Source organism: Leptodactylus fuscus, chromosome 2 (assembly GCF_031893055.1).
Source record: "Leptodactylus fuscus isolate aLepFus1 chromosome 2, aLepFus1.hap2, whole genome shotgun sequence".
Taxonomy (NCBI): Eukaryota; Metazoa; Chordata; class Amphibia; order Anura; family Leptodactylidae; genus Leptodactylus; species Leptodactylus fuscus.
Genome location: NC_134266.1, coordinates 50,038,019 through 50,050,446, shown reverse-complemented (window position 1 = coordinate 50,050,446; position 12,428 = coordinate 50,038,019). Strand labels below are relative to the sequence as shown.

Genomic DNA, 12,428 nt, shown 5'->3' with positions numbered 1-12,428 from the left:
TATCAGTCCTTACTTCATTGTGACATTTTTATGGCTCCTCGTAGCCAATGTTTAGTTCTAGCACAATCCTAACTATATAAAACATTTAATAACTCTTTCTTGGGGGTTAAGTGACATAAGATCCTATCGTGATCATCCCAATTGTCCTTCTATGGTTAATGAATGAGGAAAGCACATACAAGACATGCCACAACAATGAGCACTAAGCTGTCTGACACTCATTACGGCTCGCTTGCATCTTTTGATAGTGAATAGTGTGTAGATGAGAACACTATAATACTATTTTTAACTAAATGTTATATTTAATCATTTTCTCATCCATCAACACAGTGGCGCTCTGTGCAAATATGACACCATGGCTTAATCCACAATTTAGCTTCATATGAAACATACAGTAGAGACAAAGGATGTTGCTTTAAAGTGATTCTAACTCGCCCGAAATATCTTACAAATCACTTATATGCAGTTGCAGGGGCAGTTACGTTCATAGTGAACATACCTTTCTTACCGTTGAAAAAAATCTACTTTTAGGCCAGGGCTCCAAGTGGACTACAGACATGATTCATGTCTATAGAAGTCTACGGAGAGGGGAAGGGGAGGAGTGATTGCAAATTCAGGGCATAACAGAAGAAACCCAGGCCTAGACTGATGCTAGAGATATAGAGGGCTATAGTATAAAGGGTTTCCAACACAATCAAAGTACTTTATTGACATCAGTACAGGTCAGTGCATGTCTATATATGTCCTGCACGGTCCTGTGAGAGAGACAATTATAGAGCAGATTACTCCTCTACTCAATGTGTCTTGCCTGGAAGCCATTCTCTACCCACCAGCTCAGAGAAATGCAAACTATAGATATAGCATGCAGAGTCATATATTGACGACACATAAAGTTATTTTCCACATGTACCCACAATATTCTGAGAAGTCAAATGAAATGATAGGTAAAGTTTGATATAGACTTGCAGTAGTTTGGTGACATAGTTTACAAGAAAATGAACTATATATTGCCACATATTAATATAAAGATTAAAAAAAACCTGGATAAATAATGGAATGTGTGAATATACTCTAATATAGACTCTAATACAGAGATATGGCTGATAGCCTAGATGAATTACATTGGGTGAGTAGTTTGTACATGTAGACAAATGTCATCTCACAGGATCAGATCAATATCTGCCACTTGTTAAAGGGTTTCTGTTTCCTGGACTTGTATAATTATTGAGGCTAGAAGATCATTGACACTCAGCAGGTACGACCATCATAGTACTGCAGGAGTGTGATGGGAATATTTAGTATATCAACCAGGGACAGAAATAGACTTGACAGGCTGATCAGGAGGGCCAGCTCTGTCCTGGGGAGCCCCTTGGACCCAGTACAGGTGGTGGGTGACAGAAGGATACTGTCTGTGGTGACCTCCATGCGGAAGAACAACTCCCACCCCATGTATGGGACCCTGATGGGACTTGGCAGCACTGTAAGTGACCGTCTGCTTCACCCCAAGTGTGAGAAGGAGCTATCGCAGGTCCTTCCTTCCAACCGCGACCAGGCTGTATAATCTACATCAGACCAAGCGAAGACACTCCACACAGAGAACTAATGATTATGACGATGACCATGAAGTCTTCCTCTTTCTCTTCCGTTTTTCCTTAGCTGCTATGGACTCCTAGTATATCTTCTCTTCTCAGCATATGTGTGTCTACGTCTGTATTATATTACTGTGTATTATCCTGTATCTGTATTACTATGCTGCTGTAACATGCTGAAATTTCCCCAATGTGGGACTATTAAAGGATTATTTTATCTTATATTTAGTTCTACAAATCCTAAATATTCATGTTTTATTGACTCAAAAGCTGCTGATATATTTTCTTTTTTTATGTACATTGTGAGCCCCACATAGAGCTCACAATGAACATTTTTTCCCAATCAGTATGTCTTTTTGGAATATGGGATGGAAATCCATGCAAACATGGGGAGAACATACAAACTCCTTGCAGATGGTTTTTTGGTGGGATTTGAACACCAGGACTCCAGTACTGCAAGGCTGCAGTGCTAACCACTGAGCCACCACATGGCCCCATAATGGATCTTCTTTTCTGTCCTTCCCATTCATCAGATCCATCAGAAAATTAGAAAAACCATAAAGAATATGTCCATTAAACTCATTGATTTCAGTTCGGTTTATTAGAAACATTTCACCACCTTCACTAGCTCCAGCTCTTTGCATCCTTTAACAGTCGCTGCTCCACTGATTCCTGCGCAGCTGGAATTTTTACTCTAGCCCCCACCATTCCCGAGCAATCATTTCTGGAACTTTCAGCTCCCAATATGCTAATTAGGCTTCTACGGTCAGGTGGGTGGTCCCATAATGTGTAATCCATATTATGACCGCCCACCTGACAGTAGAGAGCCTAATTTGCTGATTCAGTGCTGATACTAACAGAAATTATTGCTTAGGAACTATAGGGGTTAGAGTAAAAAAATTGGCGCCAGAATGGAGCAGTGCCTATGGAAGGTCCTCCTTAAAGTGGTTCTTTGAGAACTACATATTATCAACCTATCCTAAAGATAGACCATCAATATCAGATCTGTTAGGGGTCCACAGACACCCACAGATCAGCTAAGCGCCGCTTCCAAATTATAGGACAGTTGTGTCACATTCATTTGTCACATGGTTTGTTTACAGCTCAGACCCATTCAAGGAAGGCAGCATGGTGGCTTAGTGGTTAGCACTGCAGCATTACAGCACTGGAGTCCTGGGTTTGAATCCTGCCTAGGATCCAGCATCTGCAAGAAGTTTGTGTGTTCTCCCCATTTTTGTGTGGGTTTTCTGCCACATTCCAAAAAGACGTACTGATAGGGCAAAATAAAAAGTCCAAGACGGTGCATACGCTGAACGCTTGGCTCTTGTAAGCGGCAGAGCATACAGTGCCTGATCCATGCGCCATCTTGTCTTAAAAAAAAAAAAGACCCATTGGAGGGAATAGGGCAGAGCTACAATACCAAGGACGGCTGCTGCATCAAGAAACAGAAACCGGATCGTATTAATAATTCTGATATCATATGTATTATATAGAGTAGAATCCCCTTAATTCAATCACACAACTTTCCAAAGCCCTGCGTTCTCCACCCTGTAGTTTGTACTTGTTTAACAAACTGCAGTAAAAAGCTGGGTGGATTCGATGCTTAGGATTGTGTTCCATTGGCTCCCATCCCATAGTCATTTACATCATGAACTCTAAAGGAGACGCCGGTCTTCCTGAATCTTGAAAAATAAAAATCACCACGTGGTAATGAGTGAATAACAGCTTACTGGAATCCCCCGCCATCCGCCACAAGCTGGCCTCTGTTTTTGGCATGCGGTCAGCCGCTTCCCTGTCCCTATCTCCTTCTAGTGAGTGAGGTATTATTAGAACTGCTGTATCACAGTGTGGGATTCAGACTACAGAGCAGGGCACATGGCAGCCGGGGCTATATATAACCCAATACTTAAGGCCCAAGGTAATAACGTGCAAACATCATTCCAGAAAATGTTCCAGCGGCTCCGACATTACTTGTATCAAGTGTATCAATTCAGCATTAGAAGTACAGGAGAACAGTCCAAGGAATAGTCTGGTGTGATACTGACAAGGAGAGGAATATCCTTTATGAAGGGCAAAGTCCTCTAGGAAAGGGATTTAAGAAAATACGATTCTGAGAGATAGATAGATAGATAGATAGATAGATAGATAGATAGATAGACCGATAGAAAGATAGATAGATGATAGATAGATAGACAGATAGATAGACCGATAGAAAGATAGATAGATAGATAGATAGATAGATAGATAGATAGACCGATAGAATGATAGGATAGATACAATGGCAAGAAAGAAAGAAAGAAAGAAAGAAAGAAAGAAAGAAAGAAAGAAAGAAAGAAAGAAAGAAAGAAAGAAAGAAAGAAAGAAAGAAAGAAAGAAAGAAAGAAAGAAAGAAAGAAAGATTTTTTTTAAAGCAGCACAGTACTATAGATAGATAGATAGATAGATAGATAGATAGATAGATAGATAGATAGATACAAAGATAGGAGATAGATAGATAGATACAAAGATAGGAGATAGATAGATAGATAGATAGATAGATAGATAGATAGATAGATAGGATAGATACAATGGCTAGATAGATACATAGAAAAGAAAAAAAGCAGCACGGTACTATACCAAGGGTGGATGCACGTCCAGAAGAGATATGGCCATCTCCCAGTTGTATATAGAAAAAGAACAACTGACAGCACTCCTAGTAATTTAAAAAAAAAGTTCTGCATTTTTATCCACTGAACTTTTTTTTAATTACTAGGAGTGCTGCCAGTTGTTCTTTTTCTTGACAGATAGATAGAAAGATAGGATAGGATAGATACAACAGATAGATAGATAGATAGATAGATAGATAGATAGATAGACAGATAGACTTATTTATACTTTTCTTATCATTGTGAAATAGGCATGGCCTAAATAAATAGAAATTAGATATAGATAGATAGATAGATAGATAGATAGATAGATAGATAGATAGATAATAAATGTGATAATAGATAGATAATATTTAGTATATCCTTCTATATACTGATAGATAGATAGATAGATAGATAGATAGATAGATAGATAGATAAACTAAACATTATCTATCTATAGGTAGGTAGATAGAAGGATACACTATATCTATCGCGAAACAGGCATACATAAACAGAAATTAGATAAATCAATCTTTCTGTTTAGCATCTCATAAATTTAACAAAGGGCAGAATCTAAACTTTATCTTTAATCTATTCTCATCTAATCCCATATGTATCTACAATATGAGAGAAAGATACCTTAAGTCTATTCAGATAGAAAGATGTGTAGTTGGTATATAAATGATTGATATTTCCATGCCATGAGGTTTGTCTGCTATTGTCATGTGCTGTGCCCTGACTAAGACTATACACAGCACAGTCATGAAGAATGCACAGATGGGCTAGCAAAGGAATTGGCATTTCACCCGGGTGAATTTCAAAAATGTTATACACATGAAGGTTTTACCAGCTATCAAAACATATAAAATAGGGACTTACACTAACAAGAACAAATAAGTGACAATGTGGACACCTGATGTGACCGATGGACTTCTAGAAATATCCATGAGTAACACTTACCATGATTGTAGTGTCATCTGATGCGCTGGCAATGACATTATCGTTGTGGGGGCACCAATCTATATCCAGTACTGGTGCTGTATGGCCGCTGACTGTGGGGTGATTCTTATCCACACGTCCTGTCTAAACCAGAAATGAAATATTATTAAACAGAGTATATTTACCGGTATGTAGGATAGATATATTAAGGAGACAGTGCAATCTAACCTCAATGTGATTATTCAGTGTGGAATTGTGTGACATTCTAGGCAAAGGACCATTGGAATCAATTACAGTCTACTTAGAATGTTCTATTAGGGAGGGTTCACATGACGGAATTTGGAGAGGTGGTCTTCTGCCTCAGATTCCTCGCCAAATTCCAGTCCTGTGGAACATGCGGGTTTGCTTGATGACAATCCTCAGATCCCAGTAGTCCTGAATCACTCTTATATTCTCTGTGCAGTACCAAAGGGGTTTTAGCACTGGAAATTACTGGTGATCCAACATCACAGATTTCACCAATCCAATATTCTTGCTAATATCTATGTCTAATCATTTTGGTTGCATTTGCATTTAAATGGGATTATTTCAACACCTTAGCACAGGGGTGGGTTAATTTTCCCATGGGGCTGCATAAGAAATTGAAACTAATCTAGAGGGCCGCACCATGGCAAATTTAGCTCCACCCACTTCTACATTGACTCCGCCCATTCCCAATCATCTTTCCATGTGCCCCCACAAAGTATAATCCTCCTACAGTCACCCGCACATTATATGCCCCCACATTATAATGTTCCCTTCCAACTGCCCCACAGTATTAAGTCCCTCTCCTAGTGCCCCAGTTTAAACTGGTGGAAACTAGAGGGGACATGAAGCTGGGACAGCTGGAGGGGGACATTAAACAGTGGGGGTAGTTGGAGGGGGGCAATAAATTGACAGCTGGAGCGGGACATGTAACTGGGGGCAACTAGAGGGGGACATTAAAATCGGGAAGCTGGAAGCAGACATTAAACGGTAGGGGTAGCTGGAGGGTGACATTAAACTGGGGGCAACTAGAGGCAGACAGGTCCCCCTACAGCTTCCTCCATGGTTTAATGCCCCCTCCAGTTTTCCCCATTTTAATGTCCCCCAGTTTAAGTGCCCTCTTCATCTACCCCCAGTTTCATGTCCCCCCCCCTCCATTTCTCCCTCAGTTTCATATCCCCCTTCATTTTCCCCATTTCATGTCCTCCCTCCATCTCTCCCCCAGTTTCATGTCCCCCCCCCCTCCATCTGCCATCTCTGCCCTAGTATAACATTCCCCTTCCATCTCTGACCCTAGGTTACTGAGACACACACAGACAGACAGACACATATAGACACACACACACATACAGACACACATACAGACATACACATACAGACAGACACATATAGACACCCACACTCCCCCTGCATCTCACATTCCCCAGTAGCTTATGACACACACCACATGTCTCCATCTTCCTGCACTGTCCTGCCGGCACTAAGACACGCCCCCCTAGACACGCCTCCCTAGACAAGCTGTGCGGGCCGGACTGAATCAGTCAGAGGGCTGGATATGGCCCAGGGGCCGTGCTTTGCCCAGGTCTGCATTAGCATCATTTCTGGAGTCTCTGTGACACATAAGGGAATGCACTGGAACCCATTTAACTACTAGTCAAAACTTATAGGGTCACTTATGCAGTCACTCCTCACTGTAGAATCCATTTATCCAAGCACAGTGGAAGACTTTTAGGATTATAGATTAGGACTGTGGTGCTGTCACGTATGCAAGCACAGTTGCAGACACTGATAGGGAATCTGGGACATATGGGAGTATTTAGATATTTAGGAGCCTGCCTTGATAAAGTAGAATTCCTACAAACATTTTTAATCTCTAGCCCATTAGGAACCAATTTGGCCCATTAGGAGGGTAAATGATATAAGTCGCAGTGAAGGTAAACTTCGCAGTGAAGGGCCTTCATAGGCCCTATGCACATGACTGAATGTTCTGCCGATGTGAGGTGGACACTCAGTGTGACATCTGAGTGCATTCCATAATGCATTTACATCTATAGGGGCCTCTGATCCACTTGATACCAATTGCAAAGATAGAGAAGCTCATTTCAAGCTCATTTCAAGCATGAATGCAGGATGGAATGGACTTGGAAGCACACTTGGTCTAGTGCACGGGGCCTTACTGGTAGCTGTACCTCTGTCTAGTCCTCAGCTGTGTCATGTGACCATCAACTGTTTCTATGTGATCCTTAATGTCAGTCTCACAGTCTCTAACTGCCTATTCACACCTATCACTCTGTGTCAGCTGGAGAGCCTTATTGCTGGTCACATGACACAGTCAAGGACCAAAACAGACTGGATAATTCACAAATACAGCTACATGTACGAAGATTACCATCACAACTAACATCAGGCACCTTTCTTTGTTGGAGTTCTACTTTAAGATTCTTTACATTTCCCCTGTGTAGCCGTAACTGCTTTACAATGGTATAGTTCCCTCCAAAATTGGTAAATGCTGTATAAAATTGTGGGAGGGCATCAAAACAAGTAAATTAAAATAAAACAATGGACACACGATTTACTGAGCCCTATAAAATGGCTTATAATATTCTCCTATAAAGGTCCAGTTACATTTTCGGTATATGCGTTTGTGATATATATGGCGGGTACAAGCACCTGCAGTACTGGGTAAAAGAAAACAAGGGAGTCGCCCAATTATGGTAGAAGAGCCACAACAACACGGCCACCGGAGTTCAAAGGAGTAACAGGAATGAAGAGGAAAGAGGAAGGTAGAAGTGTCACCGGGCACAGAAATGTTCCAGGACATGCAGGGGTTGGAAGGGTGGTGCCCTAGTAAAGGCTCGAAACTGAGCAAAACAATCTCCAGATTCAGACTCTGGAAAAAGTGAGCTCTCCAATAGCCCCGCTAGGACTTCCTGACATATTTTATTGTTTGCTACATGAGGTCATTCATATTGGAAGTACAGGATCAGCAGTCGCACAGTCTGTACAGAGAAGCTCTCCAATCCTTCCCGAGAGGTGGTATGTAGGATAATGAGCAGGTCAAGGACATCGCCAGTGACCCGGGGACTTAATGATAATACATTCTTGTGCTAAATAAAGATCAGTGTTCATGGGAGGGCGGGCTGTGGTCTTACTTACTCACTTTATCATTCCATTTACATCTCAACACATTGATCCATGTTAAACCCTTCACCCTAAGATACAGAGTTACTGCACCGAGCCCATGAAAATATTCACAGACTGTTTATAGACCTTAGCACATTGAATGTCATATATATGATTTGTTCAGATAGAAGGATTGCATGTGGCTTACCTGAACCTTGCAGATCAATGTGATAACTCCTAGGTTCTAGCTATAGGTCATACATTACAATGCTGTGTCTTAAAGGGATCCTATCATTCAATCACATTTTTTTCTTATTAACACGTCGGAATAGCCTTAAGAAAGGCTATTCTTCTCCTACCTTTCGTTGTCCTTTCTGCGCCGCCATTCTGTAGGAATCCTGTTTTTTGTCGATATGTAAATGAGTTCTCTCGCAGCATTGGGGGCGGGCCTCAGCTCTCAAACAGCACTGGGAGCGTCCCCAATGCTGCCAGAGAACTCTACAGCGCCGCCTCCATCTTTTTCTGGAACAAGATCTTCACCGTGTCTTCTTCCGGTGGTGGCTTCTAACTTCTAGGCCTCGGGCCTTGGGAAAGCCGACTGCGCATGCCCGCCGGCCACGAGAAAATGGCCTCTTACACAGTATTGTTAGCAGCCATTTTCTTGTGGCCGGCGGGCATGCGTATTCGGCTTGCCCTAGGCCCGAGGCCTAGAAGTTAGAAGCCACCACTAGGAAGAAGACGCGGTAAAGTCCTTGTTCCAGAAGAAGATGGAGGCGGTGCTGGAGAGTTCTCTGGCAGCATTGGGGACGCCCCCAGTGCTGGATGAGAACTCATTTACATACCGACAAAAAACGGGATTCCTATGGAACGGCGGCGCGGAGAAGACAACGAAAGGTAGGAGACGAATAACCTTTCTTAAGGCTATTCCGACGTGTTAATGAGAAAAAAATGTGATTGAATGATAGGATCCCTTTAACCATCACAAGCTAACGTAATGTAAGAAAGGAGACAATTGTATTGCATCAATATTGGTTTAGATCAGTCGTTTCTAAACTTTCTCATGCCCGGACCAACATTTGGACGAGACTGTTGTTTGACAACCCCCATATTCGTGCTCGTTCATCATGCGATCACTTGCTTTGACCAGGGCAGCAAATTATTGTTCGCCTGCTGTACTGCCAGCAAACGATGAATGGATATCCCAGGGGAATGGCTGCATTAGCAATTGTTCCGCTTGCATGTGTTCTGTATTGGCTTATGTAATAGATTGATGCAGAATGAGCGCTGATCGGTACGTTATGTCGCTGATCACTGCTCAATAAAAAAAGTCCAGTTCCATCTTATAAAACCTTAAGATTAACAAATATTTACAGACACATTGGGAGCCAAGATCTTCAGGTTATGCTTTTACGTGTTTTTCATGGAGTAAGACATGAAACTGTTGCAGCAGCTGGAGGGGGACATTAAACTTAGGTCAACTGGAGGGGAACACCAAACTATGGGGGCAACTGGAGTGGGACATTAAACTGGGGGTGGGGTTGGACATTAAACAGTGGGGGCAGCTGGAGGGGGACATTAAATTTGGGTCAACTGGAAAGGGACATTAATCTATGTGGGGACTGAATGTTGTTGGAGCAGCTGGAAGAGGACATTAAACTGAGGTCAACTGGAGGGGGGCAAACTGTGGGCAGCTGGAAGGGGCATTATAATTTGTGGGTATACCACGTAAGGTTGACTGTAGCCGCATTATACTGTGTGGGGTCACAAAGAGAAATGGAAGGTTTTGAAATACATAATTCACAAGGCAGTATAAAAGTGCACAGAAGTTTGCATGGTGCCATGGGACACTATGGATGGCAGAGTTATTGGGTCCTAGTCTGCCACAATTGTAAAGTCTTATCTGATTTTTATGTGAACCTAACAAAATTGGATTTTTGAAGTAGTATTCACTAAAGTTGTTTTCAACAGTTCACCGAGGCTAGGTCATCAATATCACAACACAGGTGTATGACACCTAATGCTACCACCAAGGTTGCAGATCAGTCCCATTTAAGTACGGTAAATAGGATTGAGTTGCAATACCAGGCAAAACTGCTCTACAATATACTGTACAAAGCTGTGCCAGGTATTCAGTGAGGAGGCTGCAGCGCTTGTGCTAAGGATACTGCATCAATATCATCATCCTGGAAGACCCCCATAAATCTGAACCGGTCATGTTGAAAGCTCAGTCCAATCTTCAGGCAGCCTGTTATAGAGCAGGAGATGCTGAGCAAACTGATACATAGTCTTGTTGGAAAAGTTCAGTATCACTTGTAGTTTTGTATGTTATATCCCTGGCATTTTTTTATATTTTAGTTCTATGTAGTGCTTAACAACCTTCCCAGTATAAGGGATAGCTGCGATTCATGTAGTAGGACCACCCACTGGACTCCTAAGCCAAGGAATAAAATAGAAAAATGATTATACTGAACATTTTCTATTAACATCATATATCAATCTGCTCTGCTACTCCTGCTGCATAACATGCTGTCTACTAAATGAACTGTTCAATGTGACAACCTTTTTAAAGGGAATGGATCACCAATATGTCTTTTTACTGAATAAACCCCAATTGTAAAACATTTTTCTAATATGTTTTTACCTTCTGATTCTAGATATTATTTGTTCTGTTTTCTGTACATAATATCGGGAGCAACCATATTATCTGAGCCATTAACAGCATTTAAAGGTATGTTTTACAACATACACATGACCCATAGATAGAATAGTCTGGATATCATCATTGAGGTCTATGTCTACGTTTTTTAGACCTGTGTAGTGGTCACTGTGCAGGGAGGGGGAAATAGATAAGCTGTGTCCATCATTTCTTGTGAACGGTGTTATTTATATACAGATAATATCAGTCACTGTCATCCTGAGTGTACTGATAATAAAGGGGTGACTGCTGCAAAGAAATCAGCTACGGAATAGGAAGTGTCACACTATTAGTGGTCAGAGTGAAAACTGCAAGATCTTAGAAAGTTTTGAAAATCTAGATAAGATAATGATATAGAAATTTTACAAAAATCACAAAAAATGGGACCAAAATTTCAGTATGAAATCTCTCTGTCGATTTTAAGTGGAATCTGGGAGTGCACGAACGCTAGTGTGTGCTCTATGCAACCTGTAAAACAAGTGCCAATATTTTGGAATGTATCGTAATAGTGAAAAAAAATCAAAGAAGCCGAACGGCCAGGTTTTTTTGCTATTTTGTTTCCCATAAAAATTTTAATAAAAAGTGATCAAAGCAACAGACGTTCCTCAAATTCATATAAATAAAAAGTACAACATACCGGAAAACATACCGGAATTCATAAAATTTTTGAATAACAACCCATTTAATCTGAAATTCACACATCACATGGAACCTAAGAGCATAAATTTTCTGGACGTTACTCTTACAGGAGACGATGTAAATGGCACAGTCTTAGTCAGTGCATATCGTAAAGAACTGTCGGGAAATACTTTGCTACACGCCGACAGTTCTCATCCGAGACACACGGTAAAATCTTTGCCATTAGGTGAATTTACCAGAATTAAGAGATTGTGTTCAGACAATGGGACTTATGAGAAACAAGCTAGGGAGGTTCAAACCAGACTCAGGCAAAGAGGCTATCCCTTATGGATGATAAATAGGGGCAAAGATATTATTGCGCGTAAAGATAGGAACACTCTATTGTATGAAAAGAAACATGTGGATAAAAAAGGTATTTATTTTTCAACAAAATACAGTGACAATTACAATGAGATAGTTAAAATAATACGCAATAATTTGCCTCTGTTGAGTCAGGATGACAAATTACATACTATAATGTCGGAGGGTTGTAATTTTGTTGCTAGACGAGGACAGACTATAGGTAACCTTTTGTCACCTAGCATGTATGTTGCCATGGATAATAAGAAAAGTGAGACGTGGCTACATGTTAACGGATTTTTTAAATGTGGGCTCAGTAGATGTCAGGTCTGCAAATTTGCTAGGAAAAGTACCAACTTTGCAAATGCGGATGAAACACAAAAATTTAACATCAAAAGTTTCTGTAATTGCTTATCAGATCATGTAATATATATGATTACGTGTGGAGTTTGT

At 41.0% G+C, this 12,428-nt stretch overlaps 1 protein-coding gene across 1 annotated transcript in view; it reads right to left on the bottom strand.

Moving 5' to 3' along the window:
* CORO6 (coronin 6) overlaps window positions 1-12,428 on the bottom strand; it is a 71,116-nt gene that overhangs the window by 19,317 nt on the left and 39,371 nt on the right. Inside the window, exon 3 of the mRNA XM_075263771.1 lies at window positions 5,177-5,299. Coding sequence (XP_075119872.1) covers window positions 5,177-5,299 — 123 coding nt within the window. The remainder of the gene's footprint in view (window positions 1-5,176; window positions 5,300-12,428) is intronic.